This window comes from Bactrocera dorsalis, chromosome 2, assembly GCF_023373825.1.
Source record: "Bactrocera dorsalis isolate Fly_Bdor chromosome 2, ASM2337382v1, whole genome shotgun sequence".
NCBI lineage: Eukaryota > Metazoa > Arthropoda > Insecta > Diptera > Tephritidae > Bactrocera > Bactrocera dorsalis.
The window spans coordinates 67,720,003-67,741,291 of NC_064304.1; the positions used below are offsets into that span (position 1 = coordinate 67,720,003).

At 40.3% G+C, this 21,289-nt stretch overlaps 1 protein-coding gene across 6 annotated transcripts in view; it reads right to left on the bottom strand.

Moving 5' to 3' along the window:
- LOC105226347 (alpha/beta hydrolase domain-containing protein 17B) overlaps nt 1–20,934 on the bottom strand; it is a 62,342-nt gene extending 41,408 nt beyond the window's left edge. For 2 of the 6 annotated variants that reach the window (XM_049450212.1, XM_049450213.1), the window contains exon 1: nt 20,195–20,928. In XM_049450212.1, the coding sequence (XP_049306169.1) occupies nt 20,195–20,658 (464 nt within the window). In that variant the 5' untranslated portion in view covers nt 20,659–20,928. Of the gene's footprint in view, nt 1–20,194 lie in introns of all 6 variants that reach the window. The other 4 variants (XM_049450208.1, XM_049450209.1, XM_049450210.1 and 1 more) reach the window with 4 other exon arrangements.
- Nucleotides 20,935–21,289: the final 355 nt, after the last annotated feature.

The window sequence follows — 21,289 nt, forward strand, 5'->3', positions numbered from 1 at the left end:
TTGTCTTAATCACAATAACAATTTGATTGAGTTTTTCTACTGTTTTCTACTGCCCTCACAGCAGTCTATCTTGTTTCTTCGGTCCCAATAACACGGCGATCCTCAAACTTTTTCTGTTCTTTGAAAACGCTTACATACATCACCTTTTTATTAACATTTCAGCGTTTCTTTGCTTTATATTAAGTGTTTCAGCTTTTAACATATTTGATTATATTTTCGGTTGGCTTTCTGATGGCGTTACTCAAATTAAATGTAATGGTTTGACTAGTGACGCATGCAAAGGAGTGGCCAGTATCATGTGGAGACTCATTACAGGCAGGACATACATAAGATATGTCGGAGTAGGAGTTTAACCTGCTACAGTATCCAGAACGAAGCTGGACAAGGGTGACTCTTGTTTTCGTAGCAAATTGAGATATTCGTCTGCAATGGGTGGTGGTTTGACTCCTAGTACGCCATTCATTGAAAGTAAGTCGGTGAAAGTGTTGATGGCTCCACTGTGAAATACAGTCAGTGCTTGTAAGTTCCGAAGTCTGGTTGGATGTTTGATGTCGTTAACGTAGTTTAGGAATTATTTATTGATGCTCCAATGAGGCTGTTCTGCTCCATGCAGGTGACTGCAGGGATGATTTATGCTAAAGAACCCCAGCAGGAACTGCTTGAAGTTCATTATGCTCCTTAACTGGGAGCAGACGGGCCTCGGGGTACATCAAGTGGCATCCTGTCGTATCCGCAGTGCAGTATCCTCGAATGCATTTCACTGCATCCAGTCGACTATATTGCTGCGGCGTAGTTATGGACCGACCGGCCGATTGCCTTGCCTACTTTGTCCTTTTTCCATGTGCTGCAGGCTAGCGACTTGAGGATTTTGTTGCGCCCCTACAACCGCGGACGCTGAAGGAGTACAGACTGTCAAAATTCACACATAAAATTTTAGGATTGCTGACAGTCGGAATCTTGACGCCATCGACTGCAATATTAAGGTCAAGTCTGTACTCCTTTGTCCAGTTTGTAAATGTGGTCGCTATGGATTTAGTGGGGTAAGTATTAAGGTCCGTGCAGCGAGGAAGCGAGACATGTCGAAGATATATCCGTTTACATTTGAACACATGCCATCGATTCCATTGCCCGACATCAATATCGTGCAATCAGCGTAAGAGGTTGTAGGAGTTTCGAGATTTAGATGTTAAACAATAGCGGGGACAACAATGTCGTTGCCTTGTTTAACTCTTCTCAGTTTTGATTTTTCATCTCGAAATAGCGGGGATGATTGACGATCGCTCAGGTAATTCATGGCTCATAATGCAACTACCTACTCGCCCTTGCTATGTTCGAACATCCCGATATTCGTTATATGGGGGCTTGGTCAAGTTTTCGCCCAATTATATCTATTTCAGGCACAAAGCTACATTGTTATGCGTAAAACACGCTCTTTCATTTTAAGATAACTCACATATTGGCCGATATATGTGGTTTAAAGTCAACCGGAAGTTCGAAAATATATATGTATATATAACATACTGGAACTCAGGGAAATATTGACTCGATGCAACCCAGTTTTGCTACACAGAGATACTATTATTAGGAAAAGAATCTCCCTGAACTACACCTTTATACCCCATCCATTGACCGATATTTTCGGTCTAAAGTGACATACTGGGTATGTGGACCCAGTACCGGTACCTGGGGAATTGAACAGTTTTGGTTGAATTTGGACAATTTTTGTTCAAAAAGTGGCATACTCTAAGGGAATTATTCGTGCAAAGTTTTATCCCGTTATATTATTTGCTTGTTGATTTATGTACTGTAAAGTGAAATAATCAAATGAAATTAAAAATGTGCTACCATATATGGAAAGTAGACGTGGTTTCCGGTTTCGCCCATTTTCACCTTTTTACATAGGAATTTGAGAATAATGTTTCATTAATTACCTAATTTAATTTTACCTAAAAGTGTGCGGTGCCACTCCCATTGGCCAAATTTCATCCTGGCTTCTAAAAGGTCATACCATTCCGGGTGCAAAATTTTATTTTTGCGCATATGTAGTCATTAATTTATCGCACTATTAGTAGTTTTTAGCAGTCCGTTTATATGAGGAGTGGACGCGGTTATCTTTCGGTTTCATCGATTTTTGCAGTGGCGCTAAAGTGATTTGTTGTGAGTTTTGGTTATTTTAGTTTATGTGTTATAGGAGATATGTACATAAAACCAAATAAAGGCCGGGGCCAAACCCACTTTTTCAAAATTTTTAACTCATACTGCGATCTCTTGTACCAAATTACATTTATACGTTTTGTGGGCGTGAGTGGTCCGATTATGCCCATACAAGAACCCCGCCTTACTTTTTTGCCACGGATCATGTGTACCAAGTTTCATCAAGATATCGTAATTTTTTCTCAGGTTAAAGCTTGAACAGACGGGCGGACGGACAGACATACAGGCACCCGGATTTCAACTCGTCATCCTGATATAAGCCTCTATCTATCTCGATTAGTTTTAGGTAAACAAAATATTATATTCTGTAGGAATATGTTACAAGAGTATAAGAATTACAACCTAGTCCCTAATTAAAAATACTTCGGCTAAAAATTATATTTCTACTCAATTAACAGCAAGTGAACGGTTGCCAAAGCTAACCAATGTCAGCCAGCATAATCCGTTTAGTTTCTAGTAACCACCTTGCGATTATGATTTTGCGCACTATTCATACAAAATTCTGTTCTTAGGAACTAAACGAAGACAAAAGAGCTACGGAGTGAGTGAGCGCGATAACTGTCATTTCTGCTGAGTTGCTGCGAAAAGCGCCGAATCGACTCTCCACGGTCTTCGTGGACATTAATTGAAAGGAAGTCGATGAAAGTGTTGATGGCTCCACTGTGAAATGCAGTCAGTGCTTGTCGTAAGTTAGTTGTGTCCGAAGTCTGGTTGGTTGTTTGATGTCGTTAACGTAGTTTAGGAATGATCTTTTGATGCTCCAAGGAGGCTGTTCTGTTCCATGCAGTTGACTGCAGGGATGATTTATGCTAAAGCACACCAGAAGGGACTGCTTGTAGTTCATTATGCTCCTTAACTGGGAGCATACGGATCTTCGTGGACACTCTCAACTACGGCTGCTATATTTTCTTCTCTGCTTGCTGGACATGGACAATGATGAATGCTGGGTTTCAATATGGGTGATAAAGTTGCGAATAGTACCATCTCAGTCTATACCGACGGGTCCAAAATGGTCTGCGAAGTAGGCACGGGGGTATTCTCCGGCAATCTAAGCATATCTCTCTCTATACGTCTACCGAACTCGGCTAGCATCTTCCAAGCAGAAGTACTGGGCATAGAAAAGGCCTACGAAACTCTATTGGAAAACACCGAGAGTATACCTAAAACACCAATAGATACAAATAGCAACAGATACCTGCTAGGCGGCGTTCCTGACTTTTTCTTCGTCCATGGCAAATTCCAGTATAGTCCACAAATGCAAGAAAGCACTGAGCTCAATAAAAGACAAGCTCCACCTAGACATAATCTGGTTTGCCGGCCAAAGGAACATTTTCGGCAACGAAAAAGCAGACGAGTTGGCAAAGGCAAGAGCTTTCCTAAACGAATCCGAGGCGGAGCTAATACCGAGCCCGCTGGGATCGATCAAAAGAGAGATAAAGAGACAATTTCAACAAGTTGCAAATAACAGGTGGAAAAACATTGCAAAATGCATCATAACAAAACAATTATGGCCCACATATAACAGAAAAAGGAACAACAACTTATTAAATAGGTCAAGAAAAAGTATGTACAGAGTAACAGCTACAACAGGGCACTGGCCATTTGGGGAACATGCGTCCAAAATGGGTATGCCCTACAACGACATCTGCCGAGGCTACGGAGTAGCAGGGAACAAAGATACAATTTTTCACTTTCTCTGTGAATGCCCAGATCCGACACAAAACTCTTGGAATCCATCAAGCACCAAACCTTGAATCGATTTCTACTAAAAGCATATCAGACATGAGTAGATTCATCGAAATCTCAAAAAGGTTTGAGAGAGAAGGTGAAACGTAATAGCAGATGCAGGAGGTTCTACGAATAGTGTATGAAAATGGCACATCAAGTGCTAATCGAGCCCGATAGACAACAGGGCTGCACTCCTACCTACCTACCTACCAATGCATTATACCACGTGCTTCCAAAAGACTGACGTCATAACCTTTTCAGCGCACTTTTTCGTCTTTCCACGCCTGAGGACCACTTGATCATGTGCAGTCCACTAGAATGATTGTCGATTGGACTACAGTGGGAAATGATGGAAAGACTGTCGATTGGACTCCAGTGTCAAATAATAGAGCTATGTTTCTATTGTCACACACCGACGCAAAAATTCGGTTTTATTCCGATTGAAGAGCATTCATACACTTCTCAAAATCAGTTATTTGTTTGTTTTTGTTAGATTATGAACTTGCGATGCACCCACTTTAAACAAAGCTTTCGCCTCTTTAGGGCATCGTTGCCTCGGTGCTCATTTCGCCTGTTTCCAGCTTATCAAATATCTTTTCAACGGTGGATTTCCCTGGGCCCAAATTCAACGGTATTTTCCCCCAAAAAGCAATGCTTTTTTAACATACGAAATGTTTTATGATCCATTTTTTTGTAAACTAACACAAGTTGCTTCACAAAAATGCTATATCTCATTAACTAATAGAAATCATATAGATGGTAGTAGTAGTATTATATAAGTTTGTATCAACCACAGTGAAGCGTGGACGGGTCCTCTAGTATAAAATAAATATTAGATTGTGGCAACACTGGGCTAAACAACAAGTGCTAAATTTTGTGCTGATCATTTATTAGTTGTTTTATTTATTTTCATAAATATCTAAATTTAATTGCTTAACGATTCGTTAAGTTAGGTGAAAGTAATCGAAGTGAACAATAAGTACGCTGATTGCGCCTCCTAAAAAGTCAACCAGCAAATTTGCTTGCGGGGCTTGTCTTAATGTTATTCGTGAAGGTACCAGCAGGATTCAATGTGCTCAATGCAGCTACTGGCATCACGCTCGGTGTACCCGACTCAGCAGCGAAGAATTTAGGGCTACCGCTAATAAAGTATTAAAAAACAAATCAGTTTGGGAGTGCGACAAGTGTCTTTGCGAGGTTAGTGTAAGGATATCAGATGCCCAGCGATATTCTAAGTTAGTTGACAGTGACGTCACAGACGACGAATCCCTCGATAAATATGAAAATTTACTCATAAAACTGTCAAGCAAAATTGAATCGAAGTTCGATAAATTTAAGCAGTCGATTGAGTGTAACCTTTCAGATATAAGGAGTGAGATAAATAAACTAAACGAGGCTATCCGTGCGATTCTGTAACTTGAGACAGTCTCAAGTCTCTAAATTTGAGATTTTAAGTTAGAGACAATTTTTGAGACTTCAGATGATATTGCTATTCTGTAAGTGACAGTCACAAAATCTATTACATTTCATTATTCAGAGATGTTTTTACACTTGAATGAAAATAAATATGTCGATAACAAATATTAAATTTTCTATAACATATCACAGAGTCCTGGCTTTACTCATCTATTCAAAATAACAAATTCATCGATAACTCCTATATCACACTAAGGAAGGACAGAGATACTTCGACAGGATGCGAGAGAGGAGGTGGTGTCCTGATTGCTTTTAAACGAATAATTAAAGCTGAGCTTATATCCATTGGGAACAATAACCTAGAACAGATCTTCATAAGGATCAAAGGTGATAATGCTTGTATCATCATTGGGTGCGTATATATACCACCACAATCTAATTATGAGATATACTATGCCCATACTGAAACATTAATACATTTGAGAGAAAAATTTCCGGATTCAAGGATTATGATAGTGGGAGACTACAATTTGCCCAGCAGTACACCGCGCTTTGATTGCGAGAAGCTGCTGTACGATACCACTGCCCTTATTGAGTGTCAACAATTCGATAACATCTTAAATAAAAATAATAAACTGTTGGATTTATGTTTCAGTAATTTGGATCTCTCAATCAACGAAACTCTTGCTTTCACGATTGTGGATAAATATCACCCGCCTCTGGAGATCTCCTTGGATTTTCAGCCTAGCCTAATACCAAACTATCCTCCTTCTAATTCGTTTAAGAACGCCGACTATGTGAGTCTTAATGCTTTCTTTTTAAGATCTAACTGGATTGAGCTATACAAAATAAAAGAAGTGGATGATAAGGTTAGTTGGTTTTATAATAAAGTACAAGAAGGTATTTCTCAGTTCGTCCCTGTATATTCGAGGAAACCAAGTAAATTTCCCAGCTGGTTCTCTAAAGAACTTATAAATAAAATTAAATTGAAGAAATCTGCACATATCAGATATAGGAGGAATAAAACTAAGTCAAATTATAGATGTTTTAGCCAACTGAGGGGTTTTAACGTTATACGTAAAGATCGCGAGCGAGATAGTGGTGGTGGCCTAGCATTCATATTGCACAACACCGTGCAGTATCGTTTAATCGAAGAAGACATCGACCCCAGGGATACTACCCTAGAATGTCAGGGCATAGCTATCCGGTCAGGCGATGTCGAGCTCGAAATATTTAATATATACATCCCCCCAGTTACATGTTGCCCTACAGGATATCACCCGAATATAGGTGCGCTACTTCGTGGTGAAAACCGTATGGTACTAGGCGACTTTAACGCGCACCACGATCTTTGGCATTCCTGCCTGTCAAATGATCGTAGGGGGATGGAGCTGGCGGAACAGATTGACGATTCGACATTCTGCACAATGAATGACGAAGCCCCCACTAGAGTTATGGGCACCTGTAATAGCTCGCCCGATATTACCATTGCTAGTGGTGGTCTGATAAATAGCATAACCTGGCGACCTATGCTAACTTTCGCATCAGACCATCTGCCCATAATTATCTCGATCGAGAAGCCTCCTGATTTCGTTTCTGTGGACAACCGTACCTTCATTAACTTTAAAACAGCTAATTGGGTCGGCTTCACAGAATTTACCGAGAGCACCTTCAACGCTCTACCCATTCCTACGGACGTATGCGTTGGCGAGCGTCAATTCCGCAAGGTGATCGCAGCAGCTACCGCTCGCTTCATCCCGGCTGGAAGAATAGCGGAAATCCGCCCCAATTTTCCAGCCGAAGCAGCTGTTCTAGCTAACGAGCGCGACACCTTACGCCATGCCGATCCCAGGGATCCCCGAATAAGGGATCTCAATTTGGAGATTCGGCGTATGGTAAATCAACATAAGCGGACGAAATGGATAGAGCACCTGAAGTCCTGCAACCTCTCCACCGGTGTGAGTAAGCTTTAGGCTACTGTCAAAGCTTTGTCTAATCCGAAGAGACATGACGACCGAGTTGAAGTTCAATTCAATGGTCATGCCTCTTCGGACCCGAAGAAGTGCGCGAGCTACTTTAGACGGCAGTTTACACTGCACCCATCGGTAGACAAGGCCAAGAGATGTGTTAACCGACGGCTGCGCAAAATGCCAAACAACTGCGCGCCACTTATTTTCACCGTTGAGGAGGTTCAGGGTGTCATCAACAAGGCAAAATCCTCCAGATCCATCGGCCCAGACGGAATCAACATGCTAATGTTAAAGCATCTAGGCTCGACGGGAGTAAAATATCTCACCAAGGTCCTCAACCTGTCGCTCACCACTCTTCAAATACTCGACGTGTGGAAAGTCGGAAGAGTGGTCCCACTACTGAAACCTTATCTTATCGACCGATAACTCTCCTCTCCCCAGTAGTGAAGACACTTGAGGCCTTGTTACTCCCGACCTTCACTCACCAGCTGAGCCTAGCCAGCCACCAGCATGGTATCCGCAAAGTGCACAGCACCACCACAGCACTTAGCGTCATAAACGCCCAGATAGTTCGTGGCCTCAACCAGAAACCACCCTGCGAAAGAACGATCCTCGTAGCGTTGGACCTGTCAAAAGCTTTTGACACGGTCAACCACACAACGCTACTGCAGGACATTGAAAAAACCACTTTCCCTCCAGGGCTTAAGAGGTGGACCATGAACTATCTGAACGGTCGTCAGTCATCCGTACTATTTCGAGGTGAAACATCTAAACTTAGAAGAATTAAACAGGGGGTTCCGCAGGGTGGTGTCCTCTCCCCGTTACTGTTTAATTTCTATATCTCGAAACTTCCTCAACCACCAGAGGGGGTCTCCATAACCTCGTACGCAGATGACTGCACGATATTGACGTCGGGCAATGAATTCGATGGCATGTGTTCGAAAGTAAACAGCTTGTGGAGGATTGGTCCTTTACATTCATCAAGCGGCAGGTCTGCCGTGTCGTAAGGAAACAGAGAAAGAATTAATGTGAAACACCTAACACACGATCACATCGCTCAGCCTACTGATGTGAACGCGACAAATTACATTTTTAAACAGCCCCTTTGTGAGGGCTAATCATTAAGCTTAGTCAGCCGGAATGATTTAGTTGAGATACAAAACACAACAGGTTTGGTTCATGTATGCTCTGAATCTGTCCTTTATTGAAAATATAAGGGTATTTATACATTTTGGTTTAACTGACTCTTCCATGACTCCGCCCCGTGTATTTCCAGTCAAAACCCGGAAAAGTATAAAGGCAGCCAATCAAAGTGATTGCTGACCTTGCAGAATGCATTACAATGCGACTATACTGTTTACTCATTAGGTTGCAACACTTGTTATTTTTAGAGTGCATTGACCGTGTTGTTTGCACATATTGATTGCAACATAGAAAATATTATTATTGAATTTCGTCTCGTTTGTAATGCGAAACTCTTTTGTGTATGTCGCTTTGCTTATGTATTCTTGTGTGGTCTTTACAAATGTGACTAATTCATGAATTTGCTTATTATAATTTATGAGTGCTTGGTAAGTGGCATTTAGGTAGGACCACTACAAGCTACCTCTCCGACCTTTCTCGTTTCCTCACTGCACGAAACCTCCAACCTTCACCCACCAAATCCACAGCGCAGCACCGATATGGCCGCCTGGATGCAGGGGTACGCAGATGAGGAAACTTCAGACCTGTCAAAATACAGCACTCCGGACCACGACGAGATGCCTCTTGATGCCTCCCGTTGAACACCTCCATAGTGAGACGCACATGCTTCCTGTAAAGGAGCATAATCAACTCCTCTCCAGGCAGTTCCTGCTTGGTTGTTTCCGTAGGAATCACCCCTGCAGCCATCTGCTTGGAGCGGAACCGCCTCCCAGGAGCACCAAGAGGTCATTCCTCGACTATGTCGACGACATTGCACAGTACGCCGACCAGACTTCGGACGCAACAAACTTTCGACAGGCACTGACCGCCATTCACAGTGGAGCCATCAACACCTTCACCGACTCCCTTCCCGTGAATGGCGTTCTTGGAGTCAAACCACCACCTATTGCAGACGAAGAGCTCCAGTTGCCGCGAGAAACGCGAGTGACCCTAGCGCAACTTCGTTCTGGATACTGTAGCAGGTTAAACTCCTACTTATCCAGAATCGACCCCTACATACCTAATGTATGTCCTGCATGCAACGAGCCTCCGCATGACACTGGCCACCTCTTTGCATGCCCCACAAACCCCACCCATCTAACACCCTCTTCCCTTTGGTCCGACCCCGTCGAAACAGCACGTTTCTTGGGCCTACCGTTAGATGACCTCGACGACAACACAAACAACCCTTACCATCCTAACGGGGATTAGCTAACCGTTAAAACAACAACAACAACAACAAATTGGACCATGAGACTCTTATGGTGAAGCTAAAAAATTATGGAGTGAATTGCAATGCACTACGCTGGATCAGATTGTACCTAACAGGAAGAAGGTTGCAAGTAAGAATCGATGGACACATTTCAGATGAGTATGATGTCACATCTGGTGTTCCCCAGGGATCCCACCTTGGACCCATACTCTTCAACATATTTGTGATTGACATTGGGAGGAAACTGAAGTCTGAATACTTATTATATGCTGACGATTTAAAAAATTTTCGTAGAATTTCCACCGTTTCTGATATTCAAATCTTACAAAACGATATAGATGAGCTGTATAACTGGTGTAAGATAAATAAACTTGTTTTGAATGTGAAAAAATACGCAGTGATGTCCTTCACCCGTGCGCATACGCTGGTACCTTTAACCTACACGTTGAACGACCAAAGACTCACGGAAGTTGAAGACATCAGAGACCTGGGTATAACTATTGACAGAAGACTAAATTTCAAGAAACACATGTGTAGGAATTTGAGAACAATTGCTGGTTAACCTGCCTATTCTCAGCATTAGTGCTACCTATTCTAGAATATGGAACAGTGATTTCGTCCCCATTTACAGACTCAATGATCAACAGAGTAGAGAGAATCCAGCACAAGTTCTGCAAAGCGCTGCTATTTCATAAGACACAGAAACGATATCAATTCAACAGAAGACGTCCGAAAAATCCTGAAAATAAATGACCTGAAATCTCGAAGGCAGGTAGCAGACCTCATCTTCTTATTCAAAATCCTCAATGGATTAATTGATGCCCCAGAAATCCTCGCAGACTTTGAAATCGTACCAAATGAGCTTAACCTTAGACAGATGAGGATCCTGAAAACTATGTAATCAATGGCCCAAAGGAAAGAATCTGTAGATTGGTAAACTCTCTGCACGGTGACATCGACTTCTTCAGCGGATCTCTACAGAACCTCAGAAGGATCGTTAAAAAAGCATACGAACTAGGTTACGTGTTTAATTTCTAATTTTATATGTTTAAGCCTGTTGTCTTATTTATAATTATAATTGTTACAAAGCTTACATAATAATTAATTATTGTGTAAACTACGGCAAACGCAGCGCTAGCAGCAGAGGCTTTCGGCCGGCTGGTTGGGTCAGATACGACGGAGTAGGTCTGTGTCCTTTAGAAATTTGTAAATTTTGCTGATATTTTCTTCTATGGCGTCCATTAACAATAGGAGAGGGTCCTTGTTGTCGAAATGATGAAGTCTTTGAGAGGCAAGTTCTGGGCAGGATGCCAGTAGGTGTTGCACGCTGACTGTTGCTTGACAGAAGGGGCAGGTGTTGGATCTAATGCCCTGTAATAAGTGCGCGTTGGTAATTATGGTGTGCCCAATTCGGAGACGTGTGTAGGGGGTGATGTGGTTGGTAGGTATCGATGTTGTGTATACGGGTTTTGTTCGGTTGGGGTTAATGTCCGAATAATGGTGATTATAATCCGCCCATTCACGTAATAACTTTGTTTGCCTCTGACTATGAATTAGTCGGTATATGTCGCTAGGTAGAATGACTTCGGATGTGATTGTTGGTGTGATGGAAATATCTTTGGCGATGGTATCTGCAAGTGTGTTGCCCTTTATGCCGGAGTGTCCAGGTATCCACATGATTTTGATCTTGCGCGGAAGGGAAATAAGTATGTTTTTTATATTTTTGATGATACTGCCTGATTTGTTGTGGTTTTGTATAGCTTGGAAACATGACATACTATCGGTGCATATTATATGTTTACCCTTGTTTTTGGCAGAGTATTGAACAGCGTGGAATATAGCGGTTGCTTCGGCGGTGAAAATAGAGCAGAATGAAAAAAGGAGGCCGTACGCGACAACTTCTCGATTTTCCTTTACCACAGCATAGGAGGTGTGTGAGGCCTTCGATCCATCCGTGAAAATCAATTGCCAGCCGTTGGATTTATAATGTGCGATTGTTTCGGAAAACTTGGCTTTATAAACGGTGTTTGGTGTGCTATCTTTCCGCAAGGAGGCTAGGTCATTAATGAAGGATGTTTTGCTGGCCGCCCAGGGGGGGTGATGAGTGTACCGCGGAATGTGCAGCTTGATCGGCAGTTCAACCTGATTCGCGAGTAAGAAGCAGGTGTGTATTGAAGAGGGTTGTTTAGGAGTGGATACCCGTGAAGCGGCAGATTGGAAGTCTTTGTGGATAAGAGGATTGGGGCTCAGAGTGAGCTTTGAATAGAGCCTGAATATTTTGTCTTCCATGTTGTCGTGAAGAGCCGGCAAACCCGATTCGGCCAGAATGTTTTTTATGGGTGACGTTGGAAATGCGCGTATGGATCTTCGCACTGCGGCGTGGTAGGGAGCAGCGATCATCTTTAAATTTTGTTTAGCGTGTAATCCATAGATTTCTATGCCGTAGTTGATGGTTGATAAGATGAGAGCGTTTGTCACGTTAATCAACAGAGCCGAACTAATTAGCGAGCGTTTGCTTGATAAATACTTAATAATGTTTAACTTAACATAAAGTCTATCCTTAACATATTTACAGTGCTGTTGAAAGGAATATTTGGGATCGAATACAATACCGAGAAACTTAAGATTATCTGTACATACAATATTTACACGATTGAAGGTAAATGAAGGAGAATTGCAGGATCGTTTTTTGCATATGTGGAGCATTTTGGTTTTATTGGGACAAATTGAAGGGCCTGAGGAGAGGGACCATGTGGATAATAGGCGTAGGATTTTGGAAAAGGTCCTCATGACTTCTGTTTGATCATTGGATTTGGAAAACAACAAAACGTCGTCTGCGTATATTTGGTGTTCGATGTTTGGGAACTTGTTAAAGATGTCGCTAATTTCATTGAAGGCTATAATGAACAAGATGACTGATAAGGGGGAGCCCTGCGGGGTGCCATTATCGAGTGGAAAAATGGAAGAGCGGGTGTTGGATATAAGTACACTTAGTTTTCGGTTTGAGAGAAATGATTTTATAAAATTGAACATTTTGGGGCGGATCTTCCATTTGTCGAGTTGTCTTAGTACTACCGGAGTTCCAATCCGATCAAATGCTTTTTGAAAGTCGAGGGAAAGGAGGGAAACATGATTTTTGCTGGAGAGCGCGTTTGAGATGAAATGATCAAGGTGTAGTAGGGCATCTGTGGTGCCTTGTCCCTTCTTGAAGGCTACTTGGTTGTGGTGGATAAGTTGGTTTGAGTGGGCGTACCAGGTTAGTCTGGTAGCAATTATCTTCTCCATTAGTTTACCTAGACAGGGAAGAAGGGAAATTGGCCGATAGCTGTTAACTTCGCAAGGGGATTTGCCAGGTTTTAAGAGGGGTATTATAGCGCTGGTTTTCCACGCGTGTGGGTAGTGACCTGTGTTGAGGATATTGTTGTAATGCTTAATGAGACGGTGAAGGAGTAATCTGGGGAGATGCTTAATTATGGGATAAGATATTTTGTCGATGCCGGGTGTCTGGCCTTTTACTGCGGACAGGGCGAGTTGGAGTTCGTAAAGAGATATGTCGGCTTCTAAAAGTTTGGCTGAATGAGAGAGAGTGGTTGGTGTGATACGGTGTTGGAGGATTTGTGAGCGTTTAGAGGCGATAAATTCGGGGGGAAAGGTTTGGTCTGACGAGGCGTTGGAGAAGTGACTGGCGAATTCTTGAGCTATATCCTGGGGATATAGAAGATTGCCATGAGAGGTGTTAAGGGAGTAGATTTGGGGATTAGAGGGTAAACCGGTGAGTGTTTTTATGTCAGCCCAGATTTTTTTAGGGTCGGATGACGCACTGATGCTGCTAGTGAATTTTTGAAAACAGTCGAGCTTAGCATCTTTGATTTTCCGGCGAAATTGCGCGTTCAGCTTTTTGAATTGAATGAGAGTTGTGGTGGACCGGTTGCGTTTGAAGTTGTGCCAGGCTTGTTGTTTGGCTTGCCTAAGGGCCGCAATTTCATTGTTCCACCATAGGGGGGCTGGCTTTACTGGTTTGGTTGAGGAAAGAGGGATGGAGACGTTGGACGCACAGCGGATTGCTTTATGGATATTGGAGGTTTCTTGATTGATGTTGGAGGATGTTGGGAAGGATTTGGAATAAAACTCGCATGCGCTTTCGAATTTGTTCCAATCCGCTCTATCTGTTTTAAATTTGATCCTGGGAGAGAAGGGAATGGTGGGTCGGGATGTCAGAATTTTGATGAGGATCGGGAAGTGATCGCTGCCGTGGAGGTCATCTATAAGGTGCCATGATGAGTTGTTGGAAAGGGAGGGAGAGGAAAGCGTAAGGTCAATATGGGTAAAGGTTGAGTGGGTAGAGAAGTGGGTGGGGGAGCCGTCGTTTAGTACGATGCAGTTGGAGGTGAGGATGGCATTTTCTATAGAATGTCCTCTCTGATTATTATTGTTATTAGATGTATAGTGCCGATTGGCGTTAAATAAATGAAATGAAATTATTTGCTTGTTGATTTATGTACTGTAAAGTGAAATAATCAAATGAAATTAAAAATATGCTACCATATATGGAAAGTAGGCGTGGTTTCCGGTTTCGCCCATTTTTACCTTATTACATAGGAATTTGAGAATAATGTTTCAGATTAAATTTAGACGAAATGAGAGAGAGATATGGAATTTTACCTAAAAGTGGGCGGTGCCACTCCCATTGGCAAAATTTCATCCTGGCTTCTAAAAGGTCATACCATTCCGGGTGCATTATTTTATGTTTGCGCATATGTAGTCATTAATTTATCGCACTATTAGTAGTTTTTAGCAGTCCGTTTATATGAGGAGTGAACGCGGTTATCTTTCGGTTTCATCGATTTTTACAGTGGCGCTAAAGTTATTTGTTGTGAGTTTTGGTTATTGTAGTTTATGTGGTATAGGAGATATGTACACCAAATGAAGGCCGGGGCCAACCCACTTTTTCAAAATTTTTAACTCACAGATGCCCCTTGCTACTGCGATCCCTTGTACCAAATTACATTTATACGTTTTGTGGGCGTGAGTGGTTCGATTAAGCCCATCCAAGAACCCCGCCCTACTTTTTTGCCACGGATCATGTGTACCAAGTTTCATCAAGATATCGTAATTTTTTCTCAGGTTAAAGTTTGAACAGACGGGCGGACGGACAGACATACAGGCACCCGGATTTCAACTCGTCATCCTAATATAAGCCTCTATCTATCTCGATTAGTTTTAGGTGAACAAAATATTATATTCTGTAGCAATATGTTACAAGAATATAAGAATTACAACCTAGTCCCTAAGAATTAAAATTACTTCGACTAAAAATTATATTTCTACTCAATTAACAGCAAGTGAACGGTTGCCAAAGCTAACCAATGGCAGCCAGCATAATCCGTTTAGTTTCTAGTAACCACCTTGCGATTATGATTTTGCGCACTATTCATACAAAATTCTGTTCTTAGGAACTAAACGAAGACAAAAGAGCTACGGAGTGAGTGAGCGCGAAATCTGTCATTTCTGCTGAGTTGCTGCGAAAAGCGCCGAATCGACTCTCCACGGTCTTCGTGGACATTAATTGAAAGGAAGTCGATGAAAGTGTTGATGGCTCCACTGTGAAATGCAGTCAGTGCTTGTCGTAAGTTAGTTGTGTTCGAAGTCTGGTTGGTTGTTTGATGTCGTTAACGTAGTTTAGGAATGATCTTTTGATGCTCCAAGGAGGCTGTTCTGTTCCATGCAGTTGACTGCAGGGATGATTTATGCTAAAGCACCCCAGCAGGGACTGCTTGGAGTTCATTATGCTCCTTAACTGGGAGCATACGGATCTTCGTGGGCACTCTCAACTACGGCTGCTATATTTTCTTCTCTGCTTGCTGGACATGGACAATGATGAATGCTGAGTTTCAATATGGGTGATAAAGTTGCGAATAGTACCATCTCAGTCTATACCGACGGGTCCAAAATGGTCTGCGAAGGAGGCACGGGGGTATTCTCCGGCAATCTAAGCATATATCTCTCTATACGTCTACCGAACTCGGCTAGCATATTCCAAGCAGAAGTACTGGGCAAAGAAAAGGCCTACGAAACTCTATTGGAAAACACCGAGAGTATAACTAAAACACCAATAGATACAAATAGCAACAGATAGCTGCTAGGCGGCGCTCCTGACTTCTTCTTCGTCCATGACAAATTCCAGAATAGTCCACAATTGCAAGAAAGCACTGAGCTCAATAAAAGACAAGCTCCACCTAGACATAATCTGGTTTGCCGGCCAAATGAACATTTTCGGCAACGAAAAAGCAGACGATTTGGCAAATGCAAGAGCTTTCCTAAACGAATCCGAGGCGGAGCTAATACCGAGCCCGCTGGGATCGATCAAAAGAGAGATAAAGAGACAATTTCAACAAGTTGCAAATAACAGGTGGAAAAACATTACAAAATGCATCATAACAAAACAATTATGGCCCACAAATAATAGAAAAAGGAACAACAACTTATTAAATAGGTCAAGAAAAAGTATGTACAGAGTAACAGCTACAACAGGGCACTGGCCATTTGGGGAACATGCGTCCAAAATGGGTATGCCCTACAACGACATCTGCCGAGGCTACGGAGTAGCAGGGAACAAGGATACAATTTTTCACTTTCTCTGTGAATGCCCAGATCCGACACAAAACTCTTGGAATCCATCAAGCACCAAACCTTGAATCGATTTCTACTAAAAGCATATCAGACATGAGTAGATTCGTCGAAATCTCAAAATGGTGTGAGAGAGAAGGTGAAACGTAATAGCAGATGCGGGAGGTTCTACGAATAGTGTATGAAAATGGCACATCAAGTGCTAATCGAGCCCGATAGACAACAAGGCTGCACTCCTACCTACCTACCTACCTACCTACCAATGCATAATACCACGTGCTTCCAAAAGACTGACGTCATAACCTTTTCAGCGCACTTTTTCGTCTTTCCACGCCTGAGGACCACTTGATCATGTGCAGTCCACTAGAATGATTGTCGATTGGACTGCAGTGGGTAATGATGGAAAGAGTGTCGATTGGACTCCAGTGGCAAATAATAGAGCTATGTTTCTATTGTCACACACCGACGCAAAAATTCGGTTTTATTCCGATTGAAGAGCATTCATACACTTCTCAAAATCAGTTATTTGTTTGTTTTTGTTATATTATGAACTTGCGAGGCACCCACTTTAAACAGAGCTTTCGCCTCTTTAGGGCATCGTTGCCCTCAGTATCATTTCGCCTGTTACCAGCTTATCAAATATCTTTTCAACGGTGGATTTCCCTGGGCCCAAATTCAACGGTATTTTCCCCCAAAAAGCAATGCTTTATTAACACACAAAATGTTTTATGATCCATTTTTTTGTAAACTAACACAAGTTGCTTCACAAAAATGCTATATCTCATTAACAGTTAATGATTAACTAATAGTTATATTGCAACTAATAGAAATCATGGGTCGGCTTTAGTATACCATCCCACGATATCAGGGTTAAAAGTGGTATGGTTGGATACAGCTGCTGCTCCAGATTAAGAAAATATATAATTGTTGCCGCCGCAAATTTATAGTTTTCGAGATATTTGCATTTAAAGTTGAAAATTTTGCAAATTTTATCTTGCAATTTCTCGATTTCTAGTAATTATTTAGTTCGTATTATACTTTATTACATTGTTTCTACATATTTATGTTTTTTAGTAATTATTTAGTTATTTGCTTAAAATAAGCATTTTATATTTTACACAAATTTCATTCCATGCACAATAACAAAAGTATTCCGTGTTGACAGATAATAAGTGTTGCCATAATTACACATTTATCAAACGAATAAAAATGAATCAAAATGAATAAAAAATAGGATTATACCCCAAATACATAAATCATTGCCCCGTTTCTTCATACATCATGATTTTTGATCGGGCAGGCCGCCAACGCCAAAAAGGAGTTTTACTCAAAAAAATACCTGACACACCCCGGTGTTGGATCGGCCAGGGTTATTTTTTTTGAAGCGCGGCCGAAGACCGCCAACGCAAAAAGGAGTTTTACTCAAAAAAAAAAAAATCCGACACACCCCGGTGTTGAATCGGCCAGGGTTATTTTTTTTGAAGTGCGGCAGAAGGCCGCCAACGCAAGAAGGTCTTTTACTCAAAAAAAACCTGACACACACCGGTGTTGGATCGGCCAGGGTTATTTTTTTCAAAACGCGGCCGAAGGCCGCCAATGCAGACCGAAGTGGGGCGCGAATGGACTAATGTTTACCCTGTTTTACCTTTGTTGTATTACAAATAAACATTATGATCCTTTTATTAAATTACACTAGCCGACAATGGATTTTGCTCTGAAATAAAAATTATATATTTTGGTTCCTGTTAGTATGTATATCATTAGAAAAATAATAAAAAAAAATCCTTAGGTCCAATTACGATAATATTATTGAAGTTATACTTCTTATACGAGTTCGGAAAAGGTTGCGATAGATTCAGGTTGCGCAACCTTGCTCAATATGAATCTTTCCAACCTTGTTCGAGTAGCAAGCGAAGCGGTGACAATCGGCGATCGTTTGTTCGTTTCTTTCGGCACAGCTCGGCTTTTCTACCAAATTTGTCATTTCCATATTCATATTTTGCTGTTTTATGTGCGAATGGGATAGCAGAGCTTGAAGCAAAAACTATATCCAAAAAGAGTGGCCAAAACGAACAGACTATGTACCTAATCAGAAAAAGGTGTCCAATCTTCGTATTGTTGAACCCGAGAATATTGTATTGCCACCCCTTCATATAAAATTAGGCTTAATGAAAAATTTTGTAAAAGCAATGGATAAAACGGGAGAAGGTTTTCAATACCTTAAAAGTATATTTCCGAGACTTAGTGATGCGAAATTAAAAGAAGTGATTTTTGTGGGGCCAGACATACGACGAGTTATGAAGTTGTCTCTAAACTAAATACGCTAGAAAAAAAAGCATTGCTTTCATTTGTTGAGGTTGTAAAAAATTTTTTGGGTAACACCAAATCACCCGATTATGAAGAACTCATATGAAGCCTATTGACAGATTTTCAGACTTTAGGGTGTAACATGTCCCTGAAAACAAATTTCCTACATTGGCACTTGGATTTCTTTCCTCCCAATTTAGGTGCAGTCAGTGATGAACATGGGGAGAGATTTCACCAAAACATATTGAGTATGGAGAAAAGGTATCAAGGCAAATGGACTCCTAGCATGCTGGCAGACTATTGCTGGATATGTTTACGTGATAATCCTGACTACCAATAAAGCAGAAGTTCAAAAAAGTACAAGAAAATATAAATAGAGGGATAAAAATGTATAATACTCAATATATTTTTTGCAAAAACTTTACTTTTATTTTTCTCTTAACCTGGACCAAGCAACATAAAAAACAAGTTTGGTTTCAGAGCAGAAAAAAAATGTCAAAATTGTCGGCTAGTGTTATTAGATTAAACATATTTATAAGCCTTAAAACTTTTTTTATTACCATGGAAAATTTATTTCAGATGGTATTTGTTTTCTGCGTTTGAGTTTTTATATCCGTTCTTATTCATTTGATAAATGTGTAATTATGGCAACACTTAATATCTGTAAACACGGAATACTTTTGTTATTGTGCATGGAATGAAAATTGTGTAAAATATAAAATTCTTATTTAAGCAAATAACTAAATAATTACTAAAAAATAAATATGTAGAAACAATGTAATAAAGTATAAGTGCATAAAAAGTGCATATGAAATAAATAATTACTAGAAATCGAGAAATTGCAAGATAAAATTTGCAAAACTTTCAACTTTAAATGCAAATATCTCGAAAACTATAAGTTTGCGGCGGCAACAATTATATATTTTCTTAATCTGGAGCAGCAGCTCTATCCAACCATACCCCTTTTAACCCTGAAATCGTGGGATGGTATACTAAAGTTTCCCCAAAATGAGTTCTACGCGAAGAAGTAGCAATGTCATAGAGGGTATGTTAGTGAGGTTAGGTTAGTATGGTAACACTGATTATTTGACAATTTGTAATTTATTTGTTATTCTAAAATAATAATAATTCAACAATAATTTAAATTTATATTAAAAGCTATTTTTGCACTATATTATATAAAATAAATGTGTGCAAATGAATAAGTGATGTGTTAATGAATATAAAATTGAAAAATAAAAGTGCAAAATTATTTTTATATATCGAAAATATGTAAATAAAATACTGCAAATTTTCAACTTTAAAGGCGAATAACTCGGAAACTATAAGCTTAATGCGGCTATAACAATATACATATATCCTTGATCAGGATAGTCTCCTCTATCCGACCATATCCTTGATATCCTGGGACAGTATACTAAATTTTTCCCTACATATGCACTTAACTAGTATTTTGTTTTCTTAAACCTAAAAAGTAGTGAAGATAGATGCAAATATTATATGCATATGTACATATGTATATACATATATTACTCACCTGTTTCTCAGTGCTTGCCAAGCGGCTTCAATATCAGCATATAAATTTTTTTCTGATGGTTTACCACCACTCATTCCGTATCCAGAGTAATCGTAGCCAAATATATTACAGTTTAGTTGCGTTCCAAGAGATATATAAAAGCTACTCATTTGACCCAAGTCAACGGCATTCCCATGAGAAAAAAGTAGCGTATATTTTGCGTTTCTGCTACAACGTACATATATACATGTAATTAAATTCCCTCGAGACGTCCGCGTGAAAAATGATTCTACTTTGGACTTATCACGTTCAGAGTACTGCCACTCTGCACGATCAAATAAATGTAAATTATACTTAACATTGGCATCATCAGCGGGCGTCAACTTATAAGTAGGCTCGGGTGGTTGGAAAGCAAGCTTAGCTGCAATTGGTCCGGGACAAGGCGGACAACAGAACATACAGCAAAGTTCACTGATACTAAACATGCTATTATTTAAGATTGTCTTACTAGACAATTGTTTCTCTTGAATGATTCACAAAATTTAAAGTTTAATACGCAAATATATTCCCATAAAGTAGATCATATATATTTTCTTAATACAGGCTATTGATAATCCTTTTTATTGCTATAAAACTTAAATATGTAAAACCTCACTCTATACTTCACACAATAACTTGTCATTATAAAAAACACTGCAATACAAATGATTAAATTTGTCATCCACAAAAAACAAAATTAAAGGTTTACCAAACCTGTGAAAAGTAGCTAAAACCGTGTTGAAAATTATTTACGAGGGATCTTGACAAGCAATATACGTTATTCAAAAAACTGTATTGCTAACAATAATACCAAGGTAAACAACTTATTGCTTATGTTTAACGATATTTCTTCAAATAATTATCTTGATAACTTTCGGTGGCAATAAACTGTCAGTTCATTCACACCTTCGTTTTCAGTTCATATTTAAGCCTAGTGTCCAGCTCTCAAGAAATGTAAAAACTTCATATAAAAAACGATCAAGAAATGTACTAGAAAATTTCCTGCAGTAAATTTTTTTTGTGCTAGTATGTAGCTCTAAAGAAATCTAATTCTAATTTTTAATAACTTTTAATTAA